A 20,477-nucleotide genomic window follows, 5' to 3' on the forward strand; every position below is an offset into this window, starting at 1 on the left:
GTCATCTACACTCTCCATGTGATCCTGAGAAAATATCTTGTCCATTCGGGCTCTTGTGTGATGGTATTGAGCCTCTTGGAACCTCAGTGTCTTCATTTGTAAATGGGTACTACCCATTTCACAGTTCAGCGTGAGATAATAAATATGAAGTGGTCAGTGCCTGGTGACTATTATTACCTGATTGCTCTGTGATCCCTGTGGTTCCTTTCCACTCAAGGCTCCTGTGCCTAGGAGAAAGCCCCTGCTGGAAGAGGAGTGTGTGTGTGTGGGGGGGGGCGGGGAGAGTGGGGGGTGGTCTTGGTTGGTCCGGCTGGGAAGAAAAGGAGGTTATCAATAAGTGTTACACTGGCACAGGACGCTGGGGAGGTGGCTGCTGGTCACAGAATGCTCTAGCCGGGGCAGGCTTTGGAAGACAATCTGTCCACAGAAACTTCAATAAAGGCTGCTGATTAGTAAGGTGCATCAGATTAGGTCAGGCAACTTGTCAGATGGTGAGGTTCATCCAGATGAAAAAAGGAATTCAGATCCAGGCTTGGCTTTCCTTTTGGCCTGGTGACCTTGGGCCAGTCACTTTTCCTCTCCCAGCCTCAGTGTGCTGGAGAAATGGGGCCCCTCCTTCCACCTTCCTCTCTGAATGTATACGTGGGCGAAATGTCCACACAATAGACGTGAACTGCGTAGTTAAGTGGCCAGAGCGAGAGCTATTTGTTATGCTAACAGAAGCACGCGGCAGGTTCCTAACCAGCGGTTTCACTCTGGTTAGGCGGTTCCTTCCACCGTAACCCAGGTTTCCAGCTCAAGGCTCCTGCCCTGTGGCAAGGCTCTGCGGACCACAAGCTCCAGGGCCGTTACCATTGTTCTTCGAAGCTGGGCAGCACGGGAGGACTCTCGCAGACCAGACCTCGCCTTTGGTCTCTCCCTCCGCCCCAGACCCCACGCCGCAGCGAGCCTCGAAAGTAGTCCTCGCCGATCTTTCCCGAGGAAGCGAGTCAGTACCAGAGCGCTCCCTGAACGGACCGAAGCCGCCCCCGAGTGTTTACGAAGAATCCCGACCGCAAGTAGTCTCCGGAAAGAGCCGAAGGTGCTTCCTACTCTCGGCCTTCCGAGCCACTCCGAAAAGATCCGAAGTTTGCCGAGCGGCTGTCCTGCCGGACTGCTGGAGGCGGCCGTAGCGCCATGTTGGATGCTCTGCTCGTTGAGTGAAGAAAATCCGCCGGCATCGCCTGAGCCCCGCTACCGAGAAGGGTGCCGCTTCCTCCGGGGAGGGGGATAAAGACCCCCGCCGCCGGCCCATGAGGATATTGCCGTGAAAGGTCCGGTCTCTCCGCCTCCTGCCCCCGCCGGGTCCGGCCCCCCCCCTGGGGTCGCGTTGTCACGGAGACCGGCAGCCGGTGGTGCTGGCCCGCGGGGCGGCTGCTGCTGCCGGCGGCGGCGGTGGCGGTGGCGGCGGCGGGCGTGTGTGACCGGCCCCGGCCCTCTCCTCTTCCTCCTCCCAGCCTCCCCCCGAACCCCTGCTCCCGCCGCCTCCCTGGGTCTGCCCCCATCCCGCCCCCCCGCTGCCCCCGGCCCCTGCACCCCGGCGCGCCCGGTCCCACTCTGGGGGGGTTGGTGGCTTCGCTTTGCCATGAGTTTACCGCAGAAACCGGCTCTGAAATCAGGCTCAGCGGCTGCAGCAGGAACCGGACCCGGCACCGGAGCGGCGGCGGCGGCAGCAGCGGTACCGCCTCCTCACCCGGCGGCGGCAGCGGCGGCGGCGGCAGCAGCGGCGGCGGCGGTAGCGGCCCCTCCTCACCCGAACATCAGGGCCCTCCAGACCCAGGCGCCCCAACAGTATCCTTTTCACTTTCCTGCCGGCCCTGCGTTTGTCTTCGCCTTACAGCAGGGGGGGCTGTGGCCCCCCACCCCGCCCCCCAGACCCTCCTGCTGGCCCTACAGCCCAACCAGGGAAAAGGGGCTGCTCCCCGAGCCCCTGCACCGGGCTTGGCTGGAGCTTTTGGGGCGCCCTGGCAGCAGCACTGCGGGGGACCCCGGGACCTTCTGCATTACTGTGAGAACTAGCTCCACTCGGCCTCGCCTCTGCAGCCGTTCCCTTTTAGAGCTGGGGGGTCCTTCCCCCTCTCACCTCCTCCCCTGAAGTCCCCCCATCCCTTTTTATCAGGCAGGATTTGCTGGTGCCTGGGACCCAGCCCGCGGGCAAGGCTTGGCTCTGCTCGGGAGGGCTACACCCTCCTGGGCTCCCTCCGGCTCCCCCTACAGCGGGCAGGGTGGGCTGCCCTCATTGTTATTGTTAATACATATTAAACTTTATGGGTAAATTTCCTGTGTGAAACTAATCAGCTCGTTTCTGAGGTAAGTTGGATTTTAAAATCTACGGCGAAAATGTACAGAAATGAGCCTTCCCTCTGGCTAATTTTGTTGGCGATTGGGGGAGTCGTGATGTGGTTTGTGGTGGAACGTGATCTAAGGAGGAAATGTTACACCGGACACTTCCCTGTCTTTGACCTTTTCAAAGGAAGAGGAAGTTAACTGACAGTACCCTTCTCCCCCAAAAGTCTCGCTTCTTGGGAGGCGTGTGTTATGCTGAGAATTTTAAAGGGTTTCAGTGTACTTTTCGTGTGCCTGATGTCTAGAGGTGAACGGGCGCGCAGTCTGGTCTCGTGGTGACGGTGCCCGGTTTCAGGTCGTGTGCTCGGTTGTAGTGTTTCGGACAGCTGTGATTGCAAAGCTCTGGTGACGAGCTGTTTTGAGTCAAAAACTAGCCGGCGAAGGTGAAAGGTCGCATCCGTGAATTCTGCGGAGGTTTAGAAAGGTTACTACTTCGCCGGTCCCCCCATCCGCTGTCCTTGTGAAGGCCAGTGAATAATCATCGAGTGGCGTTTGCGCTATGGTTATTTGACGGTGTTTGCCATCGTGTGTGTTAACTTTGGGAGTGAGTAGAGCGTTGCGGCAGAGAAGAAACCTAACTGCTGTGAGGTCACAGATTATTTCAGTGTATCGGATTCTTGTCTGTATGGATTACTTTGAGAAGTGAAACTTATCTTCTGGAGTCGTTTCAGGTCATTCTCTTGATTTCTGTCAAGTGTCATTTTTCTCTTACTTCAATATTGTTAGTCCACATTTTTTTCAGTCCAGGCAGTGTGGCTCAGAGTGAAGATTAATTCCATTCCAGTGTGATGTGTGTACTGATTTCATAATGTTTTCATCCTGCATGGTTCTGTTCAGTTAGGAATTGTTCTCTGGTGAGAATGCTTAGTGCTGATACCTTAGTGTCGCTCATGGAAAACCTGGTTAGTTTTGATCCATATCCTTAGTTGCTTTCTTGTGGGGGGAAAAAAGGTTGCCTAATTTGACTACTTCAAGGTGGAGTTCACTGCTGGATCTCTTGAACATATCTAAACTTTCGAGTATAATTCCTTTCTTACTTGTCATTTTTTTGTCTTGATTGCCCTTAGTTGGTTAGGGTTGTAAGTTTCTATACAGTGCCACCAAGTAAATTACTCTTCAGTGGCATCTTTGAGCTGCTTCGGCAATGAAACAAATGAAAGGAAGCCCATGGAATGTGGTGCTGATGTAGAGAGTGGTGCGAAGGTCTGCAGTGCTGAATACGGCAGAGCTCGGTGGATTTGGTGGCCTCGTTTCACTGGACCCAAAGCTGTGACTTGCCTGTTTCAAGTAGCATTTCACAAAGGAAGGACTTAATAAAAGCTCTGAGTTGGTCGCAATCTAAAAGCAGGTAGTCGTACTGCAACAGTTGTTAAAGAGGATAAATTTAAGATGTAATTTCCAGTGGAGACCACCTTAAATCTATTGTGGTAATACTGGATTCTTGATTTGATGTGACTTTAAGTTTTTACTTCGCCTCATGCCATTGAACCTTAAATTTTCTTCTTGATGTATTCCACAAACCTGTTATCTTCTCTTGGCTTTGCACACTGAAAGGTTGCAATTGCTAAGATCTAGAAGTTTTTATAGTAAGTGAAATAGAGATTACAGATTTTACTGGAACATACTAAGGATGAAATGTTACTAATGGTAATGGGCATTTGATTGAAAATGAACTAAAACAGAACACTTTTGCTTTTTGACCCTGAGAGGGTGTGGGAATTTGTATTTGACAATAGCTGGTCATTTGTGATAAGTTGACATATGAGGGCGGACTCAGGAAAACACGGAATTATCTGTTGGAGGGCCGGCCCCTTATAGTACAGGCTTTCCCCGCTAGGTGAGTGTTCTAGGGTCCCACCTGTATCAGTGCATCAGCTGGCGTGGTTGTCAGAGGCTGCGTTCAGCTTCAGTGAGTTTTTTTTGAAGACTCAAGGCCTGTGCCCATTTTGTGATGGGTGATGTATAAGTGCACCTGCCCATACCACGCTGAGTGTTCCGCAGTTTTTGACCAAAATTAGCATGATTGCTGTGTCCCACCCTCCCTGTTCACCTGATCTCGATCCGAGCAACTTTTGTTTCCCTGGATGAAAAAGTCCTCAGAGGGAAACATTTTGCCTTTGTGGAAGAGGTGAAACAAAAAAACAGAAACACTAAAAGACGTCAGAATTGAAGAGTTCAGAATCTGTAGTGAGCAGTGGGAAAATGTAGTGCATCAAATGGAGAGTACTTTGAAGGTGACTGAAGTTTAAACATGTAAGAATAAATATACAGTTTTTAATATATAAATTCTGGGGTTTTTGGGTCTCTGTACATAGAAGCATCAAGACTGGAGTACGCAGCTGGAGTTGCTCTTTCTGTGGCTTTATTAAATCTCCAGTTCCTCAAAATATATTGGTGCAGTTGTGTTTGAATTAGTAAGTTCAGCTAGTGTTTTAAATTTGTCAGAATACTAGAAGGGGTTCACATGACAAGGTGTCCATTATTTGTACTGAGTGTTCAAGTGACAAATCGTAAATGAAGGGAAGTGTCAGCAATAATGGATTTGAATTTAAATTGGAATCTGCCATGCAGGGCCATAAGGCCATTTCAGGTAGAGAGGTCTTTGCATAGAGGCAAGGGGTTAAGGCCTAGTTGGGCAGGGATGGTGGAGGGTGAAAGACAGTAACACTGCTATGAAAAACGCTAATGGCAAGGGAGAAATATGCTTAGAGTTTTCATAACATAATCCAATGTGAATAGTTTATAGAATTGGTACCATAGAATACTTGCCTCAAAATATGCTCACCCCAAGTTCCCAGTCTGTGTCCAGGAGACTCTGTTGAGACTCTTAAGAATGATTCTTAACCTTCTCTGGGTAATAAGCAACTTTGATATTTTGGTGAAAACTTATAGACCCTCTCCACAGAAAACTGTCCATGCACAGAAAATCTTTTACATTTGTGTGTGTGTGTGTGTGTGTGTGTGTGTGTGTGTGCACCCCTACTCTGTTAAAAGCCTAGCCCTTTAGGTGGACATTGCCCATTCACAGATCAGTCAAGATAAATGAGTTTGAATTCAGGTGCCCAAATAGTTCTGACTTAATAGAACAATTTTGTAGTCTGTTATGAACACACAGTGTTCTCTCTATTTATATGAAAAGACTTCAGAGTGTAATTTCTCTCAGGACTGCTGACACTTCTGGGGAGTCTAGTTACTGTTTTGGGGCAGTTAGTTTGGCTTAAGAAAATGAGGGCAGTGGGTTATTTGAAGGAACTAAATTTGGTGAAGGCCTGTAGCAATCTGAAAATGACCTGTGTCCTTAGCTATTTTGTCTTAGATATGGATATATTGAAAATAAGTATTTTTCCTCCCTTTTTTGGTATTATAATAAAAAATGCTTTTTGTGTTGATTTTTCAGTTTTATTTTATAGGCTGAAGCTAGTAATGTTTGCTTTCTTTTTTTGCCTCTTTATCAAAGCTAAATCTGAATGATATTAATAGTATGCAATTAACGAGTGCTTACTGTTCTAGGAGCCATACATGCATGATTTTAATTCTCAAAAGAACCCTAGTGGTGTAGGTACTGTGTTTTACAGATGAAGAAACAGAAGTTAAGTAACATTCCCAAGGTTGTCTATCTAGTAAGTGGTGGTCTGCAGTTCAGGCTGTGATATGACTGCCTTGTACTGTATCATGCTACTCATTACCAAGTTTGCATATGGGAATGGGAGGAAGGATACTTTCCCGTATTTGATAGCTAGAGGAAGGTCTGTAATACAGGTAAGAAGCTCTATGGAGTCATCTAGAATGCAGTGATTCTGTGCTGTGTTTTAATTAGTTTACAGCCACATAGTGCTAGGCAAGTAGGTTATCTTTACTGAACTTTAAACCATAGGAGTAGGCCCGCCACACTCCGTTTAGTGCATGTTTCTGCTTGTTCAGAAGTTAAGGCCTCCAGCAAAATAACATTATAACTAGCAGCTAGAGCTCTGTAGCTGATGCAGTGACCTGCTACATTAACATTAACAAAGGTGATGTAGCCGATGCATTAACAAAGGTGGATCTTTGCTCCTAGAGAGTACATTCGTTTTTTTAGCAAAGAGAGAGACCTCTGTGAGACGGAGGTAGAGAAGGAAGAAAGTTGTTCAGATGGCTGAGCCATGTGGGCTGTTGCCTTTGCTGCTGCTACTCCTTGTTCTAGGCTTTCGTCATCTTAGAAGGAGGTACGGGATGTTCTGTCATGCTAAGAATTTAAACTACCAGTATGTTGTTTCTCCACACTGGGTCTCTGATAAGATTTTTACAAAAAAAGTATATGTTTGGAAACTGTTTTAACTCATAAATAGTATTACCACATTTTAGCCATTTATACTGGGACTTCAATAAAAGTGGTAATTTTTAAAGTTTATTCATTTATTCAGCATCTATTATGTGCCAGGCTAAGTGCTAGGTGTAGGGCTGAAAAGGTAAGATAAAATCTTGACCCTCAAAGAACTTGGTCCAGACAGATAAGCTGACAAAACCGTGAGGCAAGTACAATGGTAAGTCTGCTGTAAGAGGTTGCTCTGGGGGAAGGAGGAATTTGGGCTTCCTAGAAGATGTTAACTTCCAGAGCCAGTTAGAAGGATGTGTAAGAATTATGTGAGGTTTACATAGCTTTCTCTTTCCATCTGACTTTTCCCCAATGTCATTGCTGTTGCCACTTCATAGAACTTTGGCAAATGGATGGCAGTCTTTTTCAGGTTTGTAGTAGAAGCAGAGAAGCTGGAGGAGTTACAAGAGAATGTGGTAATCAACATAGTTGCTATACATGTTGCAGAGAGTCCCTTCTCTGTCATAGCCTGAGGAACTAGAATATGAGAAGATACATATCAGAATCTCATACTACTCCCCTGGCTTTCTGGTGTTAGACTGGCTTGGAGAGAATACCTGCTAGCCTTGAAATACAAGTAGATTTAGCTTGGTGTCCTGAGAAGTGTACCCAATTTGCAGTAAACAAAAAATCTGCATTTGAGTTTGGCTCTTCCATTCTAATAGATGTGTTATCTGGGACAAGTCACATAACTGTTCTGGGTATCAGTTTTCCCATCTCTAAAATGAAGGGGTTAGACTTGTTTATCAGGTGATGCTCTTGAATTATAATGGCATATGATCCTGAAGATTATAGTTTAAGATTTGTTTTTTTCCTGTAAGCAGACGGGAAGGGTTTATGATGACCTATTGTTTCTTTGTCTGATGGTCAGTGACACTTTTCTTTGCTGACTTACTGATATTGTAAGCATGCTTATTTAACATTTCATTCAACAAATATTTACATACTTTCTACTGTCTGCTAATGCTAAGCATAGTTTTAGGTGCTGAGGGAAGGTAACTTGCTCTCAAAATAAGCCTCTGGTTCTTGGCTTACTAATGTTAGATTCAGCCAAACAGATTAGAGCACCTCTACAACTTTAGTAGGGAAAATTTTGTAGTCTTTTGTGGGATGGTTTGAAACCTTAAAATAAGGTTGCCATGGTCAGATGCCGGCTCAGTCTGGGTGATGATGATACAGTTAGTTCATTATGAGGTATGAGGGAAATCAAGTTCTTGGATAAACTGTGATGAGACACCATCTAATTTTGCTTTAGGTGTAAAACTTTGAACTGATATAATATGAAAATAACTATTTCCTGATTATTGGCCAGGCATATGACTTCAAGCAGTGTATAAACTGCAGGTGAGATGTGCATTGATGAAATACTGCAGGATTCCAAGCTACTTTTGAATTCTCCTAGATGGCTCCTAGGTCTTGGGCTTGCTGCCAACCAGAAGTTTTTCACTCTCCTGTAGCCTCAGTTGAAATTCAAGATAGATTAAACTATTTTAAGTACATTTGAGTTTTGTTAGTTTTTATGACCTGTATTTACTAGTAGTTGTTTTGTACTTTTTCAAGCCTGGTGTGTGTGTGTGTGTGTATGTGTGTGTTCCCTGACACTTAATGAGACATTGCATTTTGTCAGTAGAATATAAACTCCATGAAGGCAGAGATTTTTGTCAGTTTTGTTCACTGTTAAATTGCTAGCATTACCCTGGCTGGTGTGGCTCAGTGGAGTCAGCACCGGCCTGTGAACCAAGGGGTCGCTGATTTGAGTCCCAGTCAGGGCACATGCCTGGGTTGCAGGCCAGGTCCTCAGTAGGGGGCACTTGAAGGGCAACCACACATTGATGTTTGTTTCTCTCTTTCTCCCTCCCTTCCCCTCTATAAAAATAAATAAATAAAATCTTCAAAAAAATTGCTAGCACTTAGAACAGTGCTTGGCAGATAGTAGTTTAAACATTTGTTAAATGAAATGTTGATTAAATTAGACTCTGGGAATCAGTTTTAATATAAGTTTATGGGTGAATATAGAGGGTATCACAGCTCAGTTTTAGCACTCAGGGCTGCCCTAAAATTATTTTGTACTAATGTGTCGTTGAATTGTAACTAGTTCCATAATTTCCTTTGAGGTGGAATAGCATGACTCTACTTATAAAACCATCTAAAGTGGCTGAGTTGCATTTAAAGTATAGATACTGAGGATTAGGATTGGTAGAAGGGCCAAAGAGAAAACATTATAGTTAAATGTAACTATTAAAAACTTGTGATTATAAGAGTAACACATAATTAAATCAGAAAAATTAAAAAAATTCAGAAAAGTAAAAAAAAATCCATAATCCTAGTACATAGAGATAACCACTATTAACACTTTGATGTTGTTTTTCTTGATCCTTTTTTTTAAGGTTTTATTTATTTATTTTTAGAGAGAGGGGACAGGAGAAAGAAAGGGAGAGAAACTCAATGCATGGTTGCTTTTTGTACACCCCCTACTGGGGACCTGGCCCGAAACCTAGGTGTGTGCCATGACTGGGAATTGAACCAATGCTCAATCCACTGAGCTACACCAGCCACAGCTGGACTTGATTTTTAATGGACTTAAAATTCTGTCTTTTTTTGTAACATAGCTACTGTCAAATTGCATATATGGTTTTGTATCTTGTTTTAAAGATTTGATTTATTTCTAAGAGAGGGGAAGGGAGGGAGAAAGAGGAGAGAAACATTGATTCGCAAGAGATATATTGGTTTGTTGCCTTTCACACACCCACAACGGGGGACCTGGCCTGCAGCCCAGACTTGTGCCCTGACTGGGAATCAAACCAGTGACCTTTTGGTTCGCAGGCTGGTGCTCAATCTACTGAGCCACACCAGCCGGAGCAGTTTTGTATCTTATATTGTTACTTAACTGTCTGCCAGCAAAAGCCACCTCTGAATAGTTTTATTCTTCATCAGTTTGGAATGAACTATTTTTTGTTCCTTTGTAAAGGTTTTCTTGAGGATACTCATTTACCTTTGGCCTGTAGTTCAGAAGTTATGATGTCCATTAGAAAGAGAAGAGCTCAAATCTTTATCGATAAGTTAAACATTTTTAAGATACTGTGCCTGTAATGTTTTGCATTATTTTATATTGAAACTCGATGTGACATCACAGTTTTTTTTCTTCCTCTACAGTTATGTACATTTTTATATTACCACTTTGAATCTGTCTTTATCCATATATTCAAGTATACCAAATTAAAAAAAAAAGACTGGTGGCCAGGGTGGTATTTGTTAGTTATGAATGTATACATATGTGATACCTCCTTGATTTCTTTATTTGGTTTTCAGGAAGCTTGGTGTTACATGGAGTGATTGAAGGAAGGAGGAAAAGACCATAAGGGGTTTATATGGGGTTAGGAAAGCAGGATTGGAGTATGGAAACAAACAACTTTGGAATGACAAGGGGGAGGAAACTAGGTGGCAATGGAAAGTAAGCTGGTTTTGAGCCAGAATACAGTGTTTTTTTAAAACTAAAATTTATTGGGGTGACATTGGTTAATAACATTACGTAAATTTCAGGCGTACAGCGTTATAGTTTGACATGTGCATACTCTGTTGCTGTGATCTGCGGCTGGTGCACTGCAGGAATTTTTAAAACCTGCACTACCCGTCTAGTCACAGGCGCCAACCTCTTTTTCCCTTAGACTGTTATATGAAAAAAATGTCTATAGCCAACACAACTAATAGCTATCTGGTGTGAATGAATCAGAATTATACCTACTTTAAAAAAATTTAAAAAGTGTTTATTGACTTTTTGAGAGACAGAGAGGGAGAGAGAGAGAGAGAAACATCAGTTGGTTGCCTCTCATAGGCTCCCTGACTGGATAGAACCCACAGTGTGCCCTGGCTGGGAATCGAACCCCCAACCTTTTGGTGTACGGCAAGATGTGCCAACTGAGCCACATTGGCCAGGACAGATTATACCTATTTTTTTGTCATATTGGCAAAATACATTTTTTGGTGTGCCACAGGATTTTATTAATTAGTATAAATTTCTGCTTTATTGGGTACCCACCACCCAAAGTCTAGTTTCCTTCCATTACTAATGTATTTGTAGAATACAGTATTTTTACATTGAGAATGGAAGGGACTGAACCTTAAAGATAGAATTGAGGAATGTAAGAGAGGAAGAATGAGGGAGTCCTGGCTTTTGTGGCTCAGTGGATTGAGTGCCAGCCTGTGAACCTAAGGGTCGTTAGTTCAATTCCCAGTCTAGGGCACATGCCTGGGTTGCAGGCCAGGTCTCTAGTAGGAGGTGCATGAAAGGCAACCACACATTAATGTTTCTCTCCCTCTCTTTTTCCCCTCCCTTCCCCTCTCTCTAAAAGTAAAATAAAAAAATGAGTGAGGTAGATGACTCCTTTTATTTTTTATTTTTGTAGAAAATGACATATAAGAAACAATTTATTTTATTTTTTTAATATTTTATTTATTTATTTTTAGAGAGAGGGGAAGGGAAGGAGAAAGAGTGGGAGAGAAACATCAATGTGTGGTTGCCTCTCGTGAGTCCCCTGCTGGGTAACTCACGAGAGGCACGAGCCTGCAACCCAGGCATGTGCCCTGACTGGGAATCGAATCGCGATACTCTGGTTCGCAGGCTCGTGCTCAATCCACTGAGCTACGCCAGCCAGGGCTATAAGAAACAATTTAAACAGAGGAATTAAATTTGAGACTAGAGTTTGGAAGGCAGAGGGGAGTGGATTGTGGGAGTGGGCCATGAAATATGCAGGGTATGTGCGGGGTTGTAAGAATTCCGGTCCATGTGCTTGGAGTGGAGGGTTCTTGTGGTGGAACACTCAAGATGATGGGTCCTGGTTGTAGAGGGTTTTGAGTGAATAGAAGAAGAGAATGGTAGATTTCAAGCCCATTACATTTTTTAACAGCTTTATTGAGGTATAATTCCCATACCAAATAACTTACCCATTTAGAGTCTATAAATGTAGTGTTTTTGAGTATATTCAGAGAATTGTGCTGCCATCACCACAGTTGATTTTAGAACATTTTCATCACTCCCAAAAGAAACCTATTAGACTTCCCATTTCCCCTAGTTCTCTCTGTTGTAGAAAGTAGTAATCTACTTTCTGCCTCTGAAGATTTTTCTGTTCTGAACCTTTCATATAAATGAAATGATATGTAGTCTTTTGTGACTGGTTTCTCTCACTTCGCATAATGTTGTCAAGGTTTATCTGTTATAATGTGTTTTAGTACGACTTTTCCCCCCTTAATCATTGTATAATATTCCAAGTATCACATTTTCTTTTTTCATTCATCAGTTTGTGGACATTTAGGTGGTTTCAACTTTTGGCTGTTACAAGTAATTATGCATGTTTCTGTGTGGATATGTGTTATCTTTCTCTTGGATATATATCTAGGAGTATGGTTGCTAGGTTTTAGGAGGTAACTGGGTGTTTAACATCTTGAGGAATTGCCAAACTGTTTTTCATAGCAACTGCCACTATTTTTCATTTCTCCAGCATTTTATGAGGGTTCTAACACTAGTTATCTGTCTTTTTGATTATAGGCCATCCTAGTGGGTGTGAAGTGGTATCTGACTGTGGTTTTAATTGGCTTTTTTTTTGATAGATAGTGATGTTGAACATCTTCTTGGGTACTTACTGGTCATTTGTCTTTGGAGAAATGTCTCATTAAATCCTTTGCCCAATTTTTATTTTTATTTTCTGTTTTGTTACTGAGTTGTAAGAGTTTATAGATGCTGGATACAAGTCTCTTCTCAGATACATTTGCAAGTATTTTCTCCCTTTCGGTGGGTTGTGTTTTCACTTTCTTGATAGAGTTCCTTGAAGCACAAAAGTTCTTAGTTTTTTTTTCCTTTTCTTTTTTAAATATATTTTATTGATTATGCCATTACAGTTGTCCTAATTCCCCCCTTCATTCCCCTCCACCCTGCACACCCCTCCCCCACCATTCCCCCGTTTTGTTTATGTCCATGTGCCACAAGTTCTTTAGATTCTGTGTTTCCTATACTCTTCTTGCCCTCCCCTGTCTATTTTCTACCTACCATCTATGGTACTTATTCTCTGTACCTTCTCTTCCTCCCACTCCCCTGTTGCTAACCCTCCATATGATCTCCATTTCTATGGTTCTGCTCCTGATCTAGCTGTCCTCTTAGACTGCTTTTGTTTAAGATGTGGTTCTTAATAACTGTGAGTTTGCTGTCCTTTCACTGTTCATATGTTTTATCTTCTTTTTCTTAGGTAAGTCCCTTTAACATTTCATATAATAAGGGCTTGGTGATGATGAACTCCTTGAATTTGATCTTATCTGAGAAGCACTTTATCTGTCCTTCCATTCTAAATGAAAGCTTTGCTGGATAGAGCACTCTTGGATGTAGGTCTTTGGATTTCATGACTTGGAATTCATCTTTCCAGCCCCTTCTTGCCTGTAAGGTCTCTTTTGAGAAATCAGCTGACAGTCTGATGTGAACTGCTTTGTAGGTGACTGTCCCCTTATCTCTTGCTGCTTCTAGGATTCTCTCCTTCATTTTAATCTTGGCTAAAGTAATGATGATGTGCCTTGGTGTGTTCCTCTTTGGGTCCAACTTCTTTGGGACTCTCTGAGCTTCCTGGATTTCCTGGAAGTCTTTCCTTTGCCAGATTGGGGAAATTCTCCTTTATTATTTGTTCAAATAAGTTTTCCACTTGTTGCTTTTTTTCTTCCCCTTCTGGTACCCCTATAATTTGGATGTTGGAAGGCTTAAAGATGTCCTGGAGGTTCCTAAGCCTCTCCTCATTTTTTTGAATTCTTGTTTCTTTTTTCTGTTTTGTTTGGTAATTTTTTCCTTTCTTCTGGTCCACTCCCTTGATTTGAATCTTAGTTTCCTTTCCATCACTATTGGTTTCCTGTGCATTTCCCTTCATTTCAATTAGTTTAGCCTTCATTTGTTTCTGTAATTTGTGACTAAAATCAACCAGTTCTGTGAGCATCCTGATCACCAGTGTTTTGAACTGTGCATCTTAAAGGTTAGCTATCTCTTGGTTGCTTAGATTTATTGGCTCTGGGGCTTTGAGCTGTTCTTGAGCCATAATGTTTTGGTCTGTTCACACCTGTTATGTATGAGGGGCGGAGCCTGAGGTGTTCACCAGGGTGGGGCGACCCAGGTTGCTGGGTTGTGACGCTGTATGTGGGGGTGGGGTCAGAGAGGGGCAGTGATGTTTGTTCCGCTCTCTCTCAGACTTCTGTCCCCTCTGCCCCTTCCCTCAAGCAAATTAGGCCCTTCTGGTGCTGGTTTCCAGGTGTGTGGGCCTGTGCACCCTCCAGGACCCGTGGGTCTCTTCAATGAACTCTCTGTGAGCCTGGGAGCTTCTCCCGGCACCTTGACCCCAAAAGTCTTTCCAGTTGGTGCTTTCAGGCTCTAATTCCCATTGCTGGGGTCCTAGCCTGAGCCATCTATCTCCCTGCTCGCTCCTTCCCTTGGTTTATCTGCGCCTGAGTGTGTGACCGTGGTCAGCCAGCCACCTTGTGCCCTCACTGGGTCCACCCATTGCCATCCCACACTTGGGATCCGATAACCTGCGCTCCTGAGCTCCTGGGTTGGTCCGGCTGATCTTTCCTGCCTGACCCAGCTCTGCCACTGACGCCACTCCTCTTCCTGGTCTGGATGAATGGTTCGTTGTTGTTGGACTTCTGTACAGTTCAATTTTCTGTGTTTTGGCTGTGTTTTTGTTACTAAAACTTTGTTGTCTTTAAACTTGGTTGTGCGAGGAGGCACAGTGTTTCCACCTACGCCTCCATCTTGGCCGGAAGTCAGAAGTTCTTAGTTTTGATAAAGTCTAATTTATCTGTTGTTCTTTTGTCACTTATGCTTCTGTATTTTTCTAAGAAGCCTTTATCTAACTAAAGGTAGTGGATTTTACTCTTTTGTTTTCTTGTAAGAGTTTTATAATTTTAGCTCTTACATTTAGATCTTTGATCCATTTAGAGTTAATTTTTGTGCATGGTATGAAGAAGGGTTCAAGTTTATTCTTTTGTATGTGAATATCCAGTTATTTCACTGCCTTTTACTGAAAAGACTGTTTCCTTATATTGAACTGTCATGACATCTTGTCAAAAATCATTGCATTTCTTTTTTTTGTTTTTTATTGGAAAATTGGAGTGATAAAAACAGTGTTTTTGAAGATTTTATTTGGTTGAGTTGTGCAAGTTGAAATAAGGAACAGGAAAGGTTTGGAGAGTCAGAATGGTGTCACAGAATTATGTGTAAGGTTTTATAATTTTTTTTTTTTTAGGTTTTATAATCTTTTAAGCGTTTGAGATGGAGTGAGGCATGCAATACATAAAATATAGTTTATTGAATAAATGAATGTTGACTATTTCTATCTTTTTTAAAAAAAGATTTTATTTATTTATCTTTAGAGGGGAAGGGAAGGAGAGAGGGAGAGAAACATCAATGTATGGTTGCCTTTTGCGCATCCCCTGCTGGGAACTGGCCTACAGGGAACTGGCCTGCAACCCAGGCATGTGCCCTGACTGGGAATTGAACCGCGAATGTCTGGTTCACAGGCCCGCGCTCAATTCACTGAGCTACACCAGCCAGGGGTTATTTCTACTTTTTGCATAATGCCTAGAAAACTGGACAGCCCCTCAAAAGAGATTTTGACTACTTCTCTTATTAAGGTAAATTTCTGTTATGTAATGATAGCTTTGTAAAAAATAAACTATAGGCCCTGGCTGGTGTAGCTCAGTGGATTGAGCGTGGGCCTGCGAACCAGAGTATCGCGATTCGATTCCCAGTCAGGGCACATGCCTGGGTTGCAGGCCAGTTCCTGGCAGGGGACACACAAGAGGCAACCATACATTGATATTTCTCTCCCTCTCTCCTTCCCTTCCCCTCTAAAGATAAATAAATAAAATCTTAAAAAAAAATAAAAAAGAAAAGGAAGAAACTATGGGCATTTGACTATTTTGCTGTCCTGTAAAGAACTGAAATTGTGAACAAGTTACAAATTCCTGGATTATTGTATTTCATATAGAGTGTTTTGTTATATAATTTACAAATGAAATTTGATTTTTTATTTATTAGGTTATACCCATGGGCTACTCTAATATGTTATTATAAAGAAGCAAAATCAGGAAATACTGCTAACCTCTGTCTAACAGGATTCTTTTCGCTATTTAGGAAAAGACCACATTAAAGAAGAATCTTTTTATAACCTTTCACATCTAATAAAAAACAGGGTTTATTTGCTTTGGTTGAAGATTTTCCACACACACAAAGAAGCCTCTTCAAATGACTGGAAATATTACAGTTTGGGAACATGGTTGCTGATTTCTATAGATTATATCTTTTTTGTTTTATAAATTATGCACATCTTTAGCTTATTAGCTTTTGCTAAATATGCAAAGGAAGTGGGTCTTAATTAACCTTTGTAGAATTTTAATGACATCAAATACCTGATTAATATTGTTGAGTCTTTTTGAGGCTGTTATATTCAGCTGATACTCTAAAAATTACATTGTTGATCTTTTTCAGAAAGATAAGAAATTGGGACCAGCCCAGTTTCATGAGGTAACTACTATTTCAAAAGCAGGCAGCAATTTACTTGACCTTAGCTCATTACCTTTTATGTTGTGACTGGGTGAGTGTACTTGAATGTGGTACATATTAGGTAAGTCAGTGATTTCATTCTAGACCTTTTAAAAAATCATAATAAAAAATCCAAGAATATAAGTGTGCTTTAGCTTATTTCCCCTTTATATAGTCTGTTTGGGGGGGACTCCTGGTCCTCTTCCCTGGCCCCTCTCCCAGGAGCATTTGTTCCCAGGGCTGAGGGAGGTAGAAGTGACTTGCCTAAGCATCAAGTTTATGCCAGCTCAAACTGATTTTGAGGTCTTCAGTAACAGTGACCACTTTGACTTATTCGTGGGGTGATCCGAGGTCCCCTTCTATTATACTCCTGGATTAGACAGTGTATTATATGGTCACTCTATAACTGGGAACCATTTTATAGCTTAGAAAGTTTGGAGTCTTTTAAAAAAGATTTTATTTATTTATTTTTAGACAGAGGGGAAGGGTGAGAGAAACAGGGAGAGAAATATCAATGTATGGTTGCCTCTTGCACACCTCCCGCTGGGGACCTGGCCTGCAACCCAGGCCTGTCCCCTGACAGGGAATCAAACCGGCAACTCTTTGGTTAAGTAGGCCGGCACTCAGTCTCCTGAACCACACCAGCCAGAGTGAAAGTTAGGAGACTTGATGCTATTTCTATATATGTTACTAAGTGCCTTGTGAGTCATTAAAGCATTTTATAACCCTTGGTCAAACAATTTATGTTTGATCTTGTAGTAATAAAGGTCTTTGACTTTAGCACATGAACTAAATAGGAGCAAAGTACTGTGATCGCCCTTTAAAAAGAAAAACAACTTTATTTGAGCTAATTTTAGACTTACAGGTAAGCTGTCAAAATAGTAAGAAGAGTTCCCTTTAACCCCTCACCTCCTTTCTCTAATGTTAAATCTTCCATAATCATAGTATAGTTATCAAGAACAGGAAATTAACATAGATATAATATTATCAACTGAATTACAGACCTTATTAAAGTTTTTTTGTTAACCAATTATTCCACTGTCCTATTTCTATTTCTGTTCCAGGATCCCACATTGCGTTCAGTTATTTCTCCTTAGTCTCCTTTAGTTATGGTTGTTCCTTAGCTTTCCTTATGTTATGACTTCTGTGTCTTCAAAGATATGAATTGGTTATTGTATAGAATGTCCCTCAGTTTGGGCTTACTTGATATTTTCTCATGCTAAGAACACCAAAAAGAATTCCTTCTCAATGCATCATATTAGGAAGTGCATGATGCTGATATGGTTGTGATACCTGGATTGCTTGGTTTGCTTAGTGTCTGTAGGTCTTTCTGCTGTAGAGGTACTGTCTTTACTTTTATAGTTGATAAGTATCTTGTGGGAGACTTTGCAAATAATGCTTCTCAAATGTTGACCCACCAAGTTTAACAGTTAGTAGATCTTATTTTTAAATTTATTAAAGTTTGTGGTTGCATAATTGGGACTTTCTGTTTTCTCTCTTTCCTCCTACATTTATTCATTGTAATTCTGTGTGAAACAGTTCTCTTTTCCATTTATTAATTTTATTATTTATATCACCGTGGACTCATGTTTATGTATTTTATTCTGTGAGTTAAAATCCAGTACTGTTAATAATATTTGTTTTGTTGCTCAAATTGTTCCAGTTTTGGCCTTTAGGAGTTCTGCACATTGGATCCTGTGTTCTTTCAACAAACCAACATTTTTTTGGTTTTTAAGCATTTCTTTACTTTCTGGCACCTTAAGATGTTCCAGCTCGTCTTGTATTTTCTCTATCCCATTCCTGGGATCATCTACTTCTCCAAGACATCCTGATTCTTTTAATTGCCGAATGGTGTTAATGACCAAATATGGGCCTAGGTATGCTCTATGTTACTGGAATGTTTTGCTTCTAGGTACTCAGAGCTAGGAAGTGTATGTATGTATACTGCTTTACCTATCTACACGCATCTATATATCTATATATGTCTGTATAGTATATATATTAACCATGAGTTTACATTCCATTGCAATGCTATCTATTTTGTTTAACTTTCCCCTTTTTTTTCTTTAACTTTCTCCAACAGTGAGAAACCTGGTTCTTAGATAAGTCTATTTACTTATTTAATTATAGTATACACGTAGCATAGTTTGAGAATTGCTAACCCTACTCCTCTGCTTTTGGTTTTAGTTTATGGATAAGTGAAACATTACTATGGTTGTAAGAATCAGAGTTATGTTTAAAAAATATATTCAGAAGTGTTATTCCTCCTGTCCCTGCTTCCCAGTTTACGTTTTCTTTCTTTTCTGCCCATACCTGTACATAACCATTGCCTTTAATTTCCGGTTTATCCTTCCTATGTTTATTTTGCACAACTGAGTGCATTCCTCTACCTTTTCATATATCCCCTTCCTTACATGTGATTGTGGGCAAAGCACATAACCTCCTTGAGATCTAGTTTTCTTATCTTTAAAATAGGGAAAATAGTACCTCCCCTTTTTTTCAAAGGGTTATGATAATGATTGAGATAATGAAAGAGAAAATGCCTTGTAAACTTTATGATGTGGTGTAATTCATAAGCATTAGTGGTTTCTGTCCAGGGAAATGTACTGGACTCCTCTGTCATTGTAATAAACATGGTACAAGAAGCATTTGTTACTGTTTATCAAAATTCCTGGTGAAAACAGTTTGACAATTAAAGTTTTTTCTGTTGTCATTCTGATGACTCATTTTCATTATTTTTACAAGTTTCCAGCGTGGTTTCAGGTTATTGCAGCATATCACGTGTAATTCCTTTTTTTGTTTTTGAGCTTGGCCAGCATCTGCGTTCTCCAAGAATGGTGTTTTTAATCCATACTAATATTTGGTCATATTTAAAAAGTATCAATTACTGCTTATGTTAGCAGAGTAGTTAAAAAAATATGTAGCAGTTTTATTTCCCCTTTTTTGTGGTTTAGAGACTTTATGTTTAGATTGTAATGGGACTGGCAGGTCTAGTGTCTGCTTCATTTCTGACAATTTGGTTTAGTCAGAAGATATAGGTGTTTTACATTCTTTTTTTTTAGATTTTATTTATTTATTTTTAGAGAGAGGGGAATGGAGAGGGAAAGAGAGGGAGAGAAACAGCAGTGTGTGGTTGCTTCTTGTGTGCCCCCTACTCCCCAGTGAGCATGTGCCCTGACTGGGAATTAAACCAGTGACTCTGGCTCGCAGGCTGGCACTCAGTCCACTGACCCACACCAGCCAGGTATTCCGCATTCTTTGAGTTTGCCTAAGAATAAATTCTTTTGAAGAGATTTAAAGCTCAAAGATGTATGGTAGTTATCCCTGTGGAACCCATGGACGAAGCACCTGTATTGTTTTTTATTGTTCTTAAATTTTGAATGCCAGGTCTGGTGAATTGTTTTGCTTGGAGGAATTAAATTGGTTATTGTAAGTTATAGTTCATACACACTTTAAACATAGCAATCCCTTTAATTAACTGTTTATTTATCAAACACGTAGTCTAGATACAGAAAGTAAGTTTACCCACGCTTTTAGTGAAATGGAAGGCATTGGTCTGTCTGTTCATATGGTACCATGTGTTAAACTTTGTGTCACTTATAAGGACAATTGGAAGAACCCTCCAATTGGCCAAATAGCCTTCGGAAACATACTGCTGGTTACTCTTAATTTTTCTGACTATTTGGAGAGAAGTCATTTTCTTCTGTATGACTCTTCTTTCACAGTCATACAGGGTGGAGCAAAAGTAGGTTTACAGTTGTTCATATGGAAAATAATATAATATTTAATAAATAATAATACAAGAATAAACTGTTCTGCACACTTACAACTGTAAGCCTCCTTTGGCTCCACCCTGTATTTATGAAAATAGCATAGCTACTATTCACCTGAAGGCTCTGCTGAATGGCAAAGAACAACTAGGAATGGTACGGCTAGGATGCTCAGTGGAGAGTGAAAGACCAGTGGAACCTTAGGAGTCAGAGAAGTAGAAAGGGAAGGGACATGGTGGTCATTGTTTTGATACCATAGATTGAGCTAAGTGCCTGGTGGTTAGAGGAAAAACAATAATTGTTTATTACATTACTGGAGAAAGTGTTTGCTAACTAACAGTTTTTGAAAACCTAAGACCCACTAACTCTTTTGTCATTAGTAGAAGATGAAGATTGTGTCGGATGG

At 41.5% G+C, this 20,477-nt stretch overlaps 1 protein-coding gene across 14 annotated transcripts in view; it reads left to right on the forward strand.

The window, feature by feature from the left end:
* The first annotated feature begins 1,338 nt into the window (after positions 1-1,338).
* The window catches only part of EIF4G3 (eukaryotic translation initiation factor 4 gamma 3), a 292,964-nt gene continuing 273,825 nt past the window's right edge, over positions 1,339-20,477 (forward strand). For 8 of the 14 annotated variants that reach the window (XM_037140123.2, XM_037140128.2, XM_037140131.2 and 5 more), the window contains exon 1: positions 1,340-1,830. In XM_037140123.2, the coding sequence (XP_036996018.2) occupies positions 1,625-1,830 (206 nt within the window). In that variant the 5' untranslated portion in view covers positions 1,340-1,624. Of the gene's footprint in view, positions 1,831-20,477 lie in introns of all 14 variants that reach the window. The other 6 variants (XM_037140129.2, XM_037140130.2, XM_037140132.2 and 3 more) reach the window with 3 other exon arrangements.

The sequence above is a fragment of the Artibeus jamaicensis genome, unplaced genomic scaffold (assembly GCF_021234435.1).
Source record: "Artibeus jamaicensis isolate MK-2021 breed Jamaican fruit bat unplaced genomic scaffold, CSHL_Jam_final scaffold_847, whole genome shotgun sequence".
NCBI lineage: Eukaryota > Metazoa > Chordata > Mammalia > Chiroptera > Phyllostomidae > Artibeus > Artibeus jamaicensis.